Source organism: Pseudophryne corroboree, chromosome 2, assembly GCF_028390025.1.
Source record: "Pseudophryne corroboree isolate aPseCor3 chromosome 2, aPseCor3.hap2, whole genome shotgun sequence".
NCBI classification, from domain to species: domain Eukaryota; kingdom Metazoa; phylum Chordata; class Amphibia; order Anura; family Myobatrachidae; genus Pseudophryne; species Pseudophryne corroboree.
In genome coordinates, this window is record NC_086445.1 from 390,874,157 (window position 1) to 390,891,072 (window position 16,916).

General features: G+C 40.8%; 1 protein-coding gene across 2 annotated transcripts in view; it reads right to left on the bottom strand.

Moving 5' to 3' along the window:
• Positions 1 to 16,916, bottom strand: part of GABRA5 (gamma-aminobutyric acid type A receptor subunit alpha5) — a 301,112-nt gene that overhangs the window by 240,821 nt on the left and 43,375 nt on the right. For both annotated transcript variants that reach the window (XM_063953304.1, XM_063953306.1), the window contains exons 4-5: positions 13,233 to 13,300; positions 8,684 to 8,904 (exon numbers count right to left, since the gene is read on the bottom strand). In XM_063953304.1, coding sequence (XP_063809374.1) covers positions 8,684 to 8,904; positions 13,233 to 13,300 — 289 coding nt within the window. The remainder of the gene's footprint in view (positions 1 to 8,683; positions 8,905 to 13,232; positions 13,301 to 16,916) is intronic.

A 16,916-nucleotide genomic window follows, 5' to 3' on the forward strand; every position in this document is an offset into this window, starting at 1 on the left:
GAAATAATTGCCCACCCCTGTCTTAGATGGTCTTATGAAGTCCTCTAGTGGAGAAAGTGAAAGCTAAGTGTATCGAAAACAAAATTGCTATAATCATTTTCAGTTTCAACATCAGATCTTGCAGCAAGTTAACTATTTGTATATAGCACAAAGTAAGGCTAAATAGTGTTAACCAATAAAAGTAGATAGTAAGACACAAAGATAACACCACCATGGGTGGTATTAACTTCTATTTTTGTAATAAGCACATGTATCCAGCCATATTACAAGATTATGAATTCTGTATTTATTTATGTATTTTTTCCCATGTTTTTACGTGTTTATCATATCAAAGGAGACATTGACATGAGACAGGGGTCTATAAGTTACAGCTCACAGTAACAGTTACAAATAAATCATCAAGGATCAATATTAATAATGCCTTGAATTGGAAGTCTTAATTGATTAGAACTCTCACACAACTGCTTAGGTAAGCTTTCATTTAATTTCAGATGTGCTGGCCACTTCACATGGTGATGTCACAAGGATTACTCTTAAATGTGGAAGTTCTGCCAATTATGCTTAGAGTATGGAAAGTTTAGATTTGAATGCTGTTTAGGAAAATAAATTAAGATAAAAGCAAAAGCGTTCCTGGTCCTGTCACAATTCCCATATACTGCTAAGCATGGTGTTTATACATTTACATTTGTACTAAGAAGTTTACTTAATTCATTCATACAGTATTTACATTGCTCATTTTCATGTACAGTGCATACATGTAACTATATTTTAGCATGGCCACTGCGTACAAAGACTCTGTGACTGTACTACTGCATCCATCTGAATCAAGTCCTATTATAATAAATCCTGAAATATGTCTTGCAATTGAAGTAGGACAGGTTTCATCTCTGATGTGAACTACAAAATAGAAAGACCCTTTTACAAAATATGTATATTTGGAGAGCAAAGTTTGTATTTAAATAATAATCTGTAATATATTGTTTATGCATTACTAGTTATTTATATAGCGCACACAAATTCCGCAGTGCTTTACATCTAATATTTGGCCATTCACAGTCCCTGTCCCAGTGGAGCTTACAATCTATATTCCCTAACACATGTACATGCACAAACAATCACGCTAGGGTTAATTTTTGTTGGGAGTCAATTAACCTACCAGTATATTTTTGGATTGTGTGAGGAAACCAATGTACCCCGAAGAAACCCACGCATGCACGCGAAGAATATACAAACTCCACACAGTTAGGGCCACGGTGGGAATTGAACCCATGACCTCAATGCTGTGAGGCAGTAATGATAATCATTACACTGTCCGTGCTTTCATTAGATTAGAAATATAATGAAACATTTTGAAATGGTTATGTACAATTATCTAACATCCAAACCAACATGTGGAATGTAAATCTTTTTCAAACATGTTTACCGAAAAATCAGGTCAATTTAGTTAGGGTAAAAATAGACTTTAGCCTTTAGCATACATTGAACTAAAGGGTAACAGCGGCTATAGAATTTCAAGGTAATGTGACTAAGCTATTGAAAAATCCTATAAAAGGAACTAAGGTAAAAGAATAACAAGAAAATTACTCAGTAAATGATTATGTTGTATTGTCTCTTCAATAATGAATTAAATCTCTGATCATAGAAACAATATTAGAAGTACTGTAGATGCATCAAACCTTGAAGAGAGATAAAATGAAGAGAGATAAGATAACAACAAATCAGCCCACGGCTGTCATTTTTCAAACACAGCCTGTATAAGAATACATTTAGAAATCATGACTTATGGCAAATACCTTAAGAGGTATGGAACATTATCAACTCCCCAAATAATGCACACCAGATTCAATTAAACATTTTTATCCTTGCAGTAAACTTCTCCTTGACCCCTAAGTTTGGATTTATCTCCTTTCAGTACCAAAATGAATAGATTGTGGGCAGGGGCCTGAGTTTATACTAGGCGTTCAGAGGCAAAATAGAAGTTGGTGCTCCTACTTGCACATGTCCTGGCATCCCAGCGACTTGACAATGGTAAATCTGGGAAAGTAAAGGTTCTTTATTGCAGTGATAAGGAATCTTTATTTGTGGGTGCTGGTAATAAATAGAGGTCTGAAGGGAAGTTTTAGCAAAGCTCGGAGAGAGATAAAATTGTGAGAGATAAAGTACCAGCCAATCAGCTTCTGCCTTACATTTTATAGGGTGTGTCTCAAAAATGTAAGTTTGTAGTGAATTGGTTGATACATATGTCTCACAATTTTATCTCTCGCCAAGTTTTGATAGCCCCCCTTAAAAATGTTATTATAATAATTAGTGCATTCCCTTAACATAACTTCTGCTCTCTTTCTTTCTTTTTTCTTTCTTTCTTTCTTTCTTTCTTTCTTTCTTTCTTTCTTTCTTTCTTTCTTTCTTTCTTTCTTTCTTTCTTTCTTTCTTTCTTTCTTTCTTTCTTTCTTCATATAACACACAACAGCAGAGCTGTAGCTCACTATATAAAGTACACAGGTTGATCTGTTATCACACTGTCACATTCCAAGACTCTTCAGCTAAAGGGGGCTGCAAAGGGGGTTTGGGAACTTGCACAGCAGTAAGCAGTGACTGTAGCAAATCACTATGAAATGAGTGTAGAAATATCTATCCTAGTTCAGCAGCCCCTTGGTCTTTCTTTCTTGGTGCCCCTTTGACAGCTGGAGCCAGATGGCCCATGCCTCCAATGTCTCTGATTGAGGCATGCATGTAAAAGCCCCCTTTCTTCTTGTAACACAGGGGTTCTCTGTCATACAAGCAGAGTCACATAATTACCTGCTTAATTCTATTTGAAGGCTATGAACCTGTGACTTGTCAATTTTATGGCTTGGTCAGGGAAAGAGATTTGCCTGACCAAATGCCCTTCTGAAGCAATTTTTGTCACTTACAGAGATGTATGGTCTGTGTATAAGGCCATATGTGCTAAAGTTCTTTGCAGGTCAAAAATGCCCCCCTGCAGTGTACAGTACACACAGTTCCTTTACAACCTAGCAGGTTTAATTACTGTACTTGGAGTACAGAATTGCAATTCCCATACAGATTGAAGATAACATTTTCCAAACAGAATATTCATTGATACAACATACAATTTAAGTAAAACCGTATTTTGGGATGAGATAACATGACTGATCAATGAATTCCCATTGGGCCCCCCTGCCACAGGGCCCCACCGCTTTTTCTAATGTCAGGTTCTAGACTGTGCATTTAAATGATACATTATTACTCTATTAGAAGGTCAGATACATGTGGGTCTATGTACTAAGCCTTTGAGAGAGAAAAAGTGGGCAGAGATAAAGTATCAACCATTTAGCTCCTGTCATTTTCAAACATAGCCTGTAACATGGCAGTTAGGAGCTGATTGGCTGGTACGTTATCTCTGTCCACTTTATCTCACTCCAAGGTTTAATACCCCATGGTGTCTAATGGTCCACCACACCCCTTAAGAATGAGCCCTATACTGCATTCCCCTGATGGACCCTTCATGCTCCAGTCTGACACTGGGTAGATTGCATGGAATTGTGCTGTCTGTAGCATTTAATTTACATGCTCATGCCCTTTCCTTTACTAAGGCTCATTAGGTACATTTTGATAAGCAGAAATGGCTTAGCGTTCAGACTGTATCTATCAGAAAGCTTCTGCAGCCCATTTGTCAATAATCACATTTGCAATGCTATCTGGTCACAATATAAGCACCCAAAATTATTATTGCAGGATGCAATTACAGCAGCATGTATGAAGCAGTACATGCATCCTGCAATGTGTTCACTTCAGTACATGGAGGTGACATAGTGCTTCAGTTGGGTGGTATTCATGTGACCGCCGGTCAGCTGACCGACAGTCACATGACCTCCTCCACGAGCCCGACGGCTCACTATCCCGATGGTTGGCATGCCGACCAACAGGGACTATTTCCACTCGTGGGTGTCCACGACACCCATAAGTGGGAATAGAACCCGTGGCGACCGCAGCGACCGCAGGTCGCCACCGAGCCCGCAGCGACCGCAGGTCGCCACCGAGCCCGCAGCGTGGCGAGCGCAGCGAGCCCGCAAGGGGCTTGCTGCACTCGCCCCTCCCCGCCGGGATCCCGGTGTCGGCAAGCTGACCGGCGGTCAGGAGACCGCCGGTCACCAGTACTACACCCCTTCAGTTATGTCACATATGCCCCCCTGAGTATGTGGTTACCCTCTTAGCCTTAAATGGTCTGGTATATTCTTCATCAAACCTCTACCATGGAGTTGCTATTTTTCAGTTCTGATTCCAAGAATTGTAAATACAGATGTAGCCATGCTCATTGTGGCTACATCTTGCCGCGATCATGCCTTGTTAGGCATGACTGCGTGCACATCTGGAAGCGGCAATTACCATAGCTCGGCACAGCTAGGTGCGGGCGTGCCTATCTGCGCCGAGAGTGCATGATTAATGAAGATGTAGCCATGAAGAGTGTGGCTACAATATAAAAGGTTTAAATATGCAAATCTGGTGTGAGCAATAATGTCAAAGTTAACTGAGCAAGAGAAGCTGGCTGCAGTGTTCGCAAGAGGAGGCACGGCAAGTAATTGCTGCATGTGTGACAAGGCTACTACTGTAATAAAGATTTTCTATCAGCAAAAACTGGAATTGTCCTGGGAAAACTATGACACGTATAAACAATAAAACATTCTATCCTACACAACTGCAGATCATTTTTTCTCACAGTTTTCATCCTGTTCTTCCTATCTGCTCATAAACCTTGTTCCCTGGTTTCCAATTAAATGATGCACACATTTCCAAAGTGTCTTACAGTACTTCAAATCTATTATTTCCTTTAAATATATCTGCTGTCTTCGTATGATCAATTTTGCGATAATGTTTATTTTATTGCAGCATTGAAATACAAAGCTTCACAATTATGAGTCTCCAATAAAGATACAGATTTGAGGGTTGACAAATATTTGTTTTAATCTTTATTGGACTTTTTTTAACTATAATTTGTATTAAAAAAATACAGTTTATTTAAATAAAAGGTATACTATAAACAGATTTGGGAATAACATCTATAGAAAGTACCCTGTATATATATTAATTGAGTAGCACTGGAAAGCAGTGTGACGTACCTGACCATGAGGCCATCAAAAGGTAAGTATTTTTAAAAAAATGTGGTGGTCATTTACAATATAATTATGTCTGCTTTGTGTTCTGGTCACTGAATGGTAGTTAACTAGTCTGGACTAATTATACTAGAGTATAATTCTGTCAAAGTCAGAAAAATATCATGCTACACGTTGCCATATATTCACCTCATGCGCGTGCCTGCTGCACGTGCACATTCTCTCCCGTGCGTGCGGATACTCGCAGCCGCGTGATGGCGCCTCGGCCATGCGCTCGAGCGCGTGGTATGTGCATTTACGGTAGAGTTTGTGTACGTCTAGCGAGCGACTCAATCGCTAGATAATAAATCCATATAGCAGGTTTTATAGGTAATGTTCCCCTTAATGATAACTGTAAGTTTGGTTAATGTGACTTGTTCACGGACTTGGGAATCCCTCTTTGCGTTGTACAAAGGGTCTGATTAAGGTTGAACAGTGGTGTCTGGTACCTAACCGAAGAGTATTTTAATAGCAATAATCCGGTGTTGGTTAGGTAAAGATTAATCGCTCCTGCGTGTAGTTATGGCCATTAGTAGTTTCTGGACATATTCTATATTTGCAGTTCATTATCCATGCGGCGGGAATCCGGAGATTCCCTCCCACCTGAGCTGTTTGAAATAGTCACAGCCCACCTGTTCAAATCCACCTATGACCTTTTGTTATAGTGTAGAGAGACATTCCTGTGTCCAATGAACAATAAGGTTGTAGGGCCCTTTGAAGTACACTGTATGTTGTGTATATAAGGGTCACTGTCCCCAGACCGGCCAGTACTCTCTCTTCAACAGTTATCGCTGATAATTGGAGGACTGGATTCCGGTTGCGCCTGCGAGTGTTCCCCGTATGGTATGTTTCTCTGTTGCCACTTTGTTACCCGTGTAATGTTAGCCATTCATTCTTAGTCTATGTATTTGTATTTGCGATTGTTTACTATTGCGTATATTTCTGTCTAGATATCCTGTTAGATTTTATATGTTAGCCTGTAGTGTATGACTTGTTAACTGTTTCTCTTTTCGATATAACTAAAAGCTTGTTAGTAAAGGTGTTGGAACCTTAGCAAGGTTTCGTGTGTTCATTACATTTGCAGAGGGTAATAGGAGCGTCCTGATCGCTCAAACAGCTTTGGTATTATTAAGGTTAAGCAGCGTTATATCGCTACAGTGTTTCAGTACAAGGTTTACAGCATAAGAGTATCCTTTCTGTGTGTTACATTCAAGGTTTACTGATTGTCATCCTGTGAGCGTCTGCGCCGCTTGTGATCTCCTCGTGGTCTCGAGCGTCCGCTACGCTGGTAGCGTAGCATTACGGTAGTCGCTCGCCTATAGCGTGCTCTACACCAAGCGTAAGCTGTGAGCGAGCGTGCCGCATGTGCGTCTCGATCACGGCCGAGCGTCTGCTACGCTAAGTGCGTACCCTTACGGTACCTCATACGCCAATTGCGTACTTAGTCTCTTACCCATATATAGTGAATATTATAAGGTAATCAAATCAGCATTATCAAGTCTTACTTAAATTTCTAAATATTTATGTAAAGCATCCACATTCTAATTTCTACATAAGCAGAAACAGAGTGCAAAGAATGCCAGCTCAGAGTTTACATTAACCCCTATTTAATACTTACCAACATTTCAGCTACCCTTCTGGAGGAGCAGTCAGGTGGTAGTTGTTGGAGAGGTGTCACCACAACCACATCATTGTAGCCCTCTTATACAAAGCCACAAATCCTGGCATTTTAAAGCATGAGGCAAAGCCACAATGACTGAATTCAGTGCAAATCACATCACCAAGCCATCTTGACCACTCACTTTACTTGGAAATTAGACATCAGAGGGTGGCAATGAGGGTTCTTGCAGGATACTTGCCTGCTCTTCCATGATTCTGGGAGAGTAACCCAATATTCAAGAGTCTCCCAGATGTTCTAGGAGAATAGGTAATTATCCATTATAGTTTTATTACATCTTAGAACATACAAAATACTCACCCTCTTTTTTATTCAGGGGACACAGCTGAGTTTTCTGAGTTCCCCACCATCAGACTCTCTTGCTCAAAACAGTTTGAGGTCTAACCTCCCAATGCCATCAGAGTTTGAAATAGACATACCAGGCCTCATTGCCAGGTTCAAAGTAACGCCCACCGCTGCCATTCACCGCTTACCCTAATAAACCATGAAGGGTTTTTTAGCAGTCTCTCACAGAAGTGCCGTAATTTTGCAGATGCAGAAGATTCCTTGCACACATCAGGCAAACTATTTGCTCTCAGTCCCTTCCGAGCAAAGGCCCTCTTTTTGCAGAAGTCATCTCTATATGGATTTTCTACCACCAGAGCCTTTACTTTGATGGACTGTCGCCAGCTGCCCTGCTACTTCTAGGCTTTAAGTATGCACTTGGGACTGTATTACCCTTTTCTGCATCTACTTTCTTGGTGAGTCTCTCCATAGTTTATCTCTTCATGGTCCCAATGTTTACCCTTAGCCCAGCACTGGCTCTATGTTTGAAGAGTTCTGACTCACTGGTCTCTTAATCCTGTATTATGGAGACTCACAAACACTCCTGTGCAAACATTCACCTTCATATTAAAACTATAACATCTGTCTGGAAGATGTTAGTGCAAGATATCTGGGTTGTGGTATCAATATGTTTCATTTTTCTACACGGTTTTCTTTGGCGTTATAAGCAGTAAACATTTTGGGTCTGATGCAAAGCTGCTTGCAAGTCCGTACTGGAAAGAGTGGCCATGATATATAGTAGTAGTGGCCAGATGTCTATATACAATAGGTCACCCATGGATCCACAAAGATGAGTAAATATAATACAGGCCCCACTGGGGTGTAGTGTATACTTAAATAAAAGGAATTTATGAAAATATACTAATCTATCAGAAGATGAGGTAAATGTAATAGCTGCGTGATGCAGGCATCGGTGGGCTACCAGCAACTGCATATCCCACAATCCATATACTGAATTGGAATACAAAAGTGATGGATTTTTACTTTGGGCTGCAGGACTGCAACCTCCCAGTAAAATCTGCCATTTAGGGAGATCAGCTGAGCCAGTTGCGGTCTGTGTGACTGCTCTGGCTCAGTGGCTTCACTATGACTTGCAGTGACTTCCTATTGAAAGTGACATTCATCCGCAGGACAGGCAGTCCCATTGGGAGGTGTTTCCTCCATCTGGGACTGCCAGACCAGGCTGCGATTAGCAGAGAGTGTGCTTCCAGTAGGTGCCTGCCAGATCCATTCTGCAGGTGCCAGGACAAAGCTGTCTCCTCGTCTCCTCCTCCTCTCCAGGCATGGGTATCAGCACCCAAATCAGGTAGGAGCCACTGCTGGACTCCACCATTGTATGGCCAGGACCATCTATTGTCTTCAGCAAATAATTATTCATTCTAATCTTCACCCAATCTTGCTACAACAATCTGTGCATCATCTCATAAAACAATTCGCCAACATCATAATAGAGACATTACATCTCTCACACAATTCTATGCATTTACAAATCACCACAGTTGACAGATCACAGATAATAAAAATAATATCTTACCTCATTGTATAAAGTAAGGTGCCATCATCCTCAAGTCGTAGTAGTTTATTTGGTGTTGTTATGTTGTGAGCAATTGATTTTTTACCATTGTGGAAAAAAGTATCAGGTGTCCAGATTTTACTGGCTAGTAAGTTATTAAGAGGAAGACGTTGCATAGGTCCTTGAAAACTCAGTCGTTCATCTTTCCAGCTTTGACGGAAAAATACATCAATAGTATACTCCTGCAATTAAAAGTTTCATATTGTTTTCAGTTTATTAAGATTAATGGGCATATTTATGTATATTTGCATTTTATCATCAGTAATTATAATTTCTTATCCCCATGTATTGCAGCAATAAGAAATTCATTATCAGGACAATGGGCCTGATTTATGTTTGTAAGTAAAGCAAATTATCAAGCAACTGGGCAAAACCATGTAGAACTGCAGATAGGGAGATGTAACATGCAGAGAGATTTAGATTTGGGTGGGGTGTGTTCAAAATGAAATCTAAATCGTAGTGTAAAAATAAAATAGCCAGTATTTGCCATGCACAAAAAAAATATAACCCACCCAAATATAAACCTCTCTGCACATGTTACTGCACATGCCCCACCATGGTTTTGCCCAGTTGCTTGTTAATTGGCTTTACTTATGAATATGAGTCAGGCCCAATGTATCAACGAATACATGCAGGGACATACGATTCAATAGGAGCCTGTGCTTTCAAAGTGTAAAATGTAAGGTAATTTCTTATGCCAGTGGTTCCAAAACTGTGGGCCTAGGGGGTGCCGCGAGACACTTGCAAGGGTGCCTTGAGTCCAGGACCAAATCAAGTTATTTTATGTCAAAGAGATAGGCCAAGCCAGTATGAGTGGCTGCCCATCATAAAGTATGTGGACAATAATCAGAAGTACATCACCACATAACTGAACCTAGGGATCACAATTAACTTAAATTTATATTTTTTCCAAATTTATCAATTAAAAACTTTTTTCCTAGGGGTGTCGTAAAAAAATACTGATACTCTAGGGTGCCATGATTCAAGAAACCACTGGCTTATGTGATCACTTTACTTCAGGGATTAAACCCAGCAGAGTTACTAAGCATGAAAGGTTGCCCAGCCATGTATGGGCAAGCGACCAACTGAAGGATCCCTCTCCTGAAAAAAAAAATGCAAAGTAGACTGCAGCAGATATTGGAGATACCCTCCTAATACACTTGGGGAATAATAAAAAAATGCTGTTTTGGAGGATTTTCCACAAAAATGTCCTCATAAAAAGGATAGCTGACCTTCAAAATATATTTATTTATTTATGTATATTATACACATGGAACCAATGTACATACTGTTACATTAGTATCATGGTAATGTAACAATTTTATTTCCAAATCCAGTGTACAGTATGACACATAATATAATCACATATATTATATTATATAATATAATCACAGGTATATATATATATATATATATATATAATATAATCACAGGTATTGCTAGCAAATGTAATCATTCAATCAAAAATTGCCTCCCATCTATGAAGGGTATGGGTCATTTGGTCGACAAGATTTAGGTCGACCACTATTGGTTGACGTGCATTAGGTCGACATGGTCACTAGGTCAACATGGTCATTAGGTCGACATGGAAAAAGGTCGACATTCATTTTTTTTACTTTTTTGGGTGTCGTTTCTTTGTAAAGTGATGGGGAACCCCAATTAGTGCACCGTGTCCCCTCGCATGGCGTGCTTTGCTCGCCATTCTTTGGGCAAGGTGCCTCGTTCCACTACCGCTGCGCTCGGCACAGGTTACTATTCACAATCGTAGTCCACGTGGATCGTAAAGTATGAAAAAGCTTTAAAAAATGAAAAAAAAAATGTGAAAAACTCATGTCAACCTTTTTCCATGTCGACCTAATGACCATGTCAATCTAGTGACCATGTCAACCTAATAGTGGTGGACCTAATGACTGTCGACCTAAGCCTTGTCGACCTAATGACCGTAAACCTCTATGAATATATTTAATACAGTATAAATTTAATACAATTCATTAAAAGCTTTATACATAGTCATGATTAAATAACGTCTTCTATTCTTAGTAGAATTCTAACCAAGTAACTCTAAAATGATCTATCCATCTATAAAACTATACATGTGCATGTACTGAGATCACAGAGCTGGACCTACAGTATTTATAGGATGAGTGAAGGAAAATAAAAGACACTCTTAATAAACTTGTTATAATGATTGGCGATCCCTAGTTAGGGATAAGAATTAATTACTGAATAGGAAAGATATAAATACCAGTTTAGAAAAATTAAAGCTTGAGGTCCTACTTAAGACAGATATTTATTAACAACATCCTTTATACAACCTTTAAAAAATATTAATTCACCAACAGAAACATAAGGGCACAGCTATTAAAAAGTTTATAGTGCCCGGGACTAACTCATGGCCGCAATTGGGGAGGGGGTGGCATGTGACCTGGGCACTGGATTGGAGGGGGCACCAACATCCCCTCACTATGTGGCAGCAGTTGCTTAGAGCCTGCAGAGCTCAAGCTCCAGACCCTACCAGCTGCTGCCTATCAATCAAGGAGCTGGGCACACTGCATTGCTGAGATGAAACTCAAAATAAACTACGTCTCCCAACAGCCCTTACTGCTGGGAGCTGTAGTTTACTTTCAGTTTCCACTGTAGTATATTGGATTAGGAGTGGGCACATGGGACAAGTTACCCCAACACCCCCCTCCCACCTCCCCCCAAGGTACAGAAAGGGGGTGGGGCTACAAGGCACTGCCAAGGCCAGCCAGCAACATGGGGGAAAGGAGTGGAGTAGAGCAGCAGCACAGCCTAAATAGTGAATGTGACACAGGGAAGGGGCACTGTATGTTTGTGACTACTATATATGTGTGTCTGTATGAATGTGTGCATGTGTGTGAGGGATCAGGATTATTTACCGACAATCGGGATGCTGGCCGTCAGTATACCGACAATTACATCCCGATTGTCAGTATGTTGGCGAGCACAAAGAGTCCCCTTGCGAGCTCGCTGTGCTCGTCACAATGAGGGGTCTATTTCCACTCTATCAGTGTCGTGGACAACCACAACTGTGAACAGCCCCTGTTAGCCGAGTTTCATGAGAGTAGACAGAAGAGCAGTCATAGATGTAGGAAGTCAGCCTGGAGAGGGCAGCATCATGCAGACTGAGGGAGTGAAGGATTTGCAGGAGGGGTGGTCCATGATGTAAGAAGCAGCAGATTAGTCAAGGAAAATGAGCAGAGAGTACTGACCATTGAATTTGGCAGCAAAAAGGTAATGCTGACTTTAGTGAGGGCATTTTCTGTGTAGTGGAGAGGATGAAAGCCAAATTTACATTGGTCAAGTAGGGTGGTGGGAAAGAAAGGTGGTTGGAAACTATCTGCTAAAGGAGTTTGGCGGCAAAGAGAAAGAGAAAGATTGAGCAGTAATAAGAGAGTGTCAGGATCATTGTTTTGTTTTTTTGTAAATGGGGCAAACATGCATGCTTGATTGTAGAGGGAATAGTGCCTGACGAGAGGGAAAGATCAAACAGATGTGCAACATAGGAACAGGCAATTTGAGAGTGGGAGCAGAGGAGGTGGGAGGGGATTGAGTCAAGGGGAGAGGTGGAAGTAGGTGCAAACCAGATTAGAGCCATGACTTAATCTCCAGAAACTGGGAAGAAGGAAGTCTGAGTTGGTAAAATGGAGAAGACCTCCCTCGTCCACACATGTTCGGACGAGGAAGGGGGTCGTTAACGAAAGGCGGGAGCGCGCATTGTTAACGATAGTGAGTGTACACACTAGGCGATATTGTGAACATTATCTCTCAGAAAGCCCTTTCTGAGCGATATTGTCCACAATATCGCCTAGTGTGTATGGGGCTTAAGAGATGTTTTGGTGGCACGATGGGGACCTACACAATTTTAGGTGGTATTAATGTCACAGCTCATGGATGTAGACTAAAACCACAGTGTCAACATTTGAGCAATGTCAACATTCATGGCGACATGAGGAAGTTTGAAATGGTAAAGGTTGACATCATGAACATGTTGACAGAGAGAAACACCTGGTTTGTCGCAAGTGAGACTAAAATGTTTGTGTATTCTAAGGTGATTCGGACAGCCTAGGAATTATTTGGTTGCTAGGTCATATTTTTTTTTTCCTCTGATAAAACTTTGGTGTTGTTTACTTCCTGTTACAGAAAAAAGTGCCACAGTCTAACTCAGGAGGAGGCATGTGCTATCTATTCCATGACACATACATTATATTGTTATTTACTAGTTGCCAGCCAGTCAAAGTGATGGAACAACATAACAGTAATGTCAGCAACGGCGGCTGTGTGTGCCTGAATGGAGTAACACTTGAATTGCCTCGTTGGGCGCCATCTAGTGGCTGCCAGTGTGCAAAACACTTGTATTCCCCCCAGACAGGTTAGCCTTTTATTGTGCATCATGGAAGTAGGGCTAGTCATAGCAATTGTTTTATATTTCTGCTATGTCAAATTGTACTTATAGGAATTCATTACTTAGCAATCTGCTTTAACTTACCATTTCCGTATCTGATACTGGTCCAAAGCTTGTAACATAAATGTCTGTTTTTACTTGAGTTATTCTCTCTGAAAGAAAGAAATGAATACTGTGATGTTGATGAGTGCGTATTCACATGAAACCTATTGTACAAGCTTATATATTTTACATTTTAATCATTTTACCCAATTATAACATACAGTAGATACAACACCTTATTAAATTGTGGGTGGAATGCATTTGTGCCCGAAATTTTTTTCAGCAAATTAGAGCCCTTTCTTTTGCACAAAACAACCCCTTTTTTGGACAAAAACACTAGGGATGAGCGGGTTCGGTTCCTCGGAATCCGAACCCGCCCGAACTTCATGTTTTTTTACACGGGGCCGAGCGACTCGGATCTTCCCGCCTTGCTCGGTTAACCCGAGCGCGCCCGAACGTTATCATCCCGCTGTCGGATTCTCGCGAGGCTCGGATTCTATCGCGAGACTCGGATTCTATATAAGGAGCCGCGCGTCGCCGCCATTTTCACACGTGCATTGAGATTCATAGGGAGAGGACGTGGCTGGCATCCTCTCCGTTTATAGAGAAGAGAGTGAGACAGTAGAGAGAGACACAGTAGTAATTTTGGGGAGCATTAGGAGGAGTACTAGTTACTTGCTAAAGTGATAGATAGTGTGACTGTATATTATCTGACTTGTGGGGGAGACACTGACAGTGGGGAGCAGTTAGAGTCTGAGAGCAGGACTCAGGAGTACATATAACGTACAGTGCACACTTTTGCTGCCAGAGTGCCACACTGCCATTGTGACCACACTGACCACCAGTATAATATATATTGTGATTGTCTGCTTAGGAGTACTACTTGCAAGTTGCTGATAGTGTGACCAGTGACCTGACCACCAGTCACCACCAGTTTAATATATATATATATATATATATATATATAATTGTATATAATATATATATATAATATTGTATACCACCTACCCGTGGTTTTTTTTTTTTCTTTCTTCTTTATACATACTACTATAGTAGCTTACTGTAGCAGTCTGCGGTGCTGCTGAGCTGACTGTGTCCAGCAGGTCCGTCATCAGTCATTACATAATAAATATATATACCTGTCCGGCTGCAGTACTAGTGATATTATATATATATATATTGATTTCATCTCATTATCATCCAGTCTATATTAGCAGCAGACACAGTACGGTAGTCCACGGCTGTAGCTACCTCTGTGTCGGCAGTCGCTCGTCCATCCATAATTGTATACCACCTACCCGTGGTTTTTTTTTTTCTTTCTTCTTTATACATACTACTATAGTAGCTTACTGTAGCAGTCTGCGGTGCTGCTGAGCTGACAGTGTCCAGCAGGTCCGTCATCAGTCATTACATAATAAATATATCTACCTGTCCGGCTGCAGTACTAGTGTGATATAATATATATTGATTTCATCTCATTATCATCCAGTCTATACTAGCAGCAGACACAGTACGGTAGTCCACGGCTGTATCTACCTCTGTGTCGGCAGTCGCTCGTCCATCCATAATTGTATACCACCTACCCGTGTTTTTTTTTTTTTCTTTCTTCTTTATACATACTACTATAGTAGCTTTCTGTAGCAGTCTGCGGTGCTGCTGAGCTGACAGTGTCCAGCAGGTCCGTCATCAGTCATTACATAATAAATATATATACCTGTCCGGCTGCAGTACTAGTGATATTATATATATATATATTGATTTCATCTCATTATCATCCAGTCTATATTAGCAGCAGACACAGTACGGTAGTCCACGGCTGTAGCTACCTCTGTGTCGGCAGTCGCTCGTCCATCCATAATTGTATACCACCTACCCGTGGTTTTTTTTTTTCTTTCTTCTTTATACATACTACTATAGTAGCTTACTGTAGCAGTCTGCGGTGCTGCTGAGCTGACAGTGTCCAGCAGGTCCGTCATCAGTCATTACATAATAAATATATCTACCTGTCCGGCTGCAGTACTAGTGTGATATAATATATATTGATTTCATCTCATTATCATCCAGTCTATATTAGCAGCAGACACAGTACGGTAGTCCACGGCTGTATCTACCTCTGTGTCGGCAGTCGCTCGTCCATCCATAATTGTATACCACCTACCCGTGTTTTTTTTTTTTCTTTCTTCTTTATACATACTACTATAGTAGCTTACTGTAGCAGTCTGCGGTGCTGCTGAGCTGACAGTGTCCAGCAGGTCCGTCATCAGTCATTACATAATAAATATATATACCTGTCCGGCTGCAGTACTAGTGATATTATATATATATATATATTGATTTCATCTCATTATCATCCAGTCTATATTAGCAGCAGACACAGTACGGTAGTCCACGGCTGTAGCTACCTCTGTGTCGGCAGTCGCTCGTCCATCCATAATTGTATACCACCTACCCGTGGTTTTTTTTTTTCTTTCTTCTTTATACATACTACTATAGTAGCTTACTGTAGCAGTCTGCGGTGCTGCTGAGCTGACAGTGTCCAGCAGGTCCGTCATCAGTCATTACATAATAAATATATATACCTGTCCGGCTGCAGTACTAGTGATATTATATATATATATATTGATTTCATCTCATTATCATCCAGTCTATATTAGCAGCAGACACAGTACGGTAGTCCACGGCTGTAGCTACCTCTGTGTCGGCAGTCGCTCGTCCATCCATAATTGTATACCACCTACCCGTGGTTTTTTTTTTCTTTCTTCTTTATACATACTACTATAGTAGCTTACTGTAGCAGTCTGCGGTGCTGCTGAGCTGACAGTGTCCAGCAGGTCCGTCATCAGTCATTACATAATAAATATATATACCTGTCCGGCTGCAGTACTAGTGATATTATATATATATATATTGATTTCATCTCATTATCATCCAGTCTATATTAGCAGCAGACACAGTACGGTAGTCCACGGCTGTAGCTACCTCTGTGTCGGCAGTCGCTCGTCCATCCATAATTGTATACCACCTACCCGTGTTTTTTTTTTTCTTTCTTCTTTATACATACTATAGTAGCTTACTGTAGCAGTCTGCGGTGCTGCTGAGCTGACAGTGTCCAGCAGGTCCGTCATCAGTCATTACATAATAAATATATATACCTGTCCGGCTGCAGTACTAGTGATATTATATATATATATATTGATTACATCTCATTATCATCCAGTCTATATTAGCAGCAGACACAGTACGGTAGTCCACGGCTGTAGCTACCTCTGTGTCGGCAGTCGCTCGTCCATCCATAATTGTATACCACCTACCCGTGGTTTTTTTTTTTCTTTCTTATTTATACATACTACTATAGTAGCTTACTGTAGCAGTCTGCGGTGCTGCTGAGCTGACAGTGTCCAGCAGGTCCGTCATCAGTCATTACATAATAAATATATATACCTGTCCGGCTGCAGTACTAGTGATATTATATATATATATATTGATTTCATCTCATTATCATCCAGTCTATATTAGCAGCAGACACAGTACGGTAGTCCACGGCTGTAGCTACCTCTGTGTCGGCAGTCGCTCGTCCATCCATAAGTATACTAGTATCCATCCATCTCCATTGTTTACCTGAGGTGCCTTTTAGTTGTGCCTATTAAAATATGGAGAACAAAAATGTTGAGGTTCCAAAATTAGGGAAAGATCAAGATCCACTTCCACCTCGTGCTGAAGCTGCTG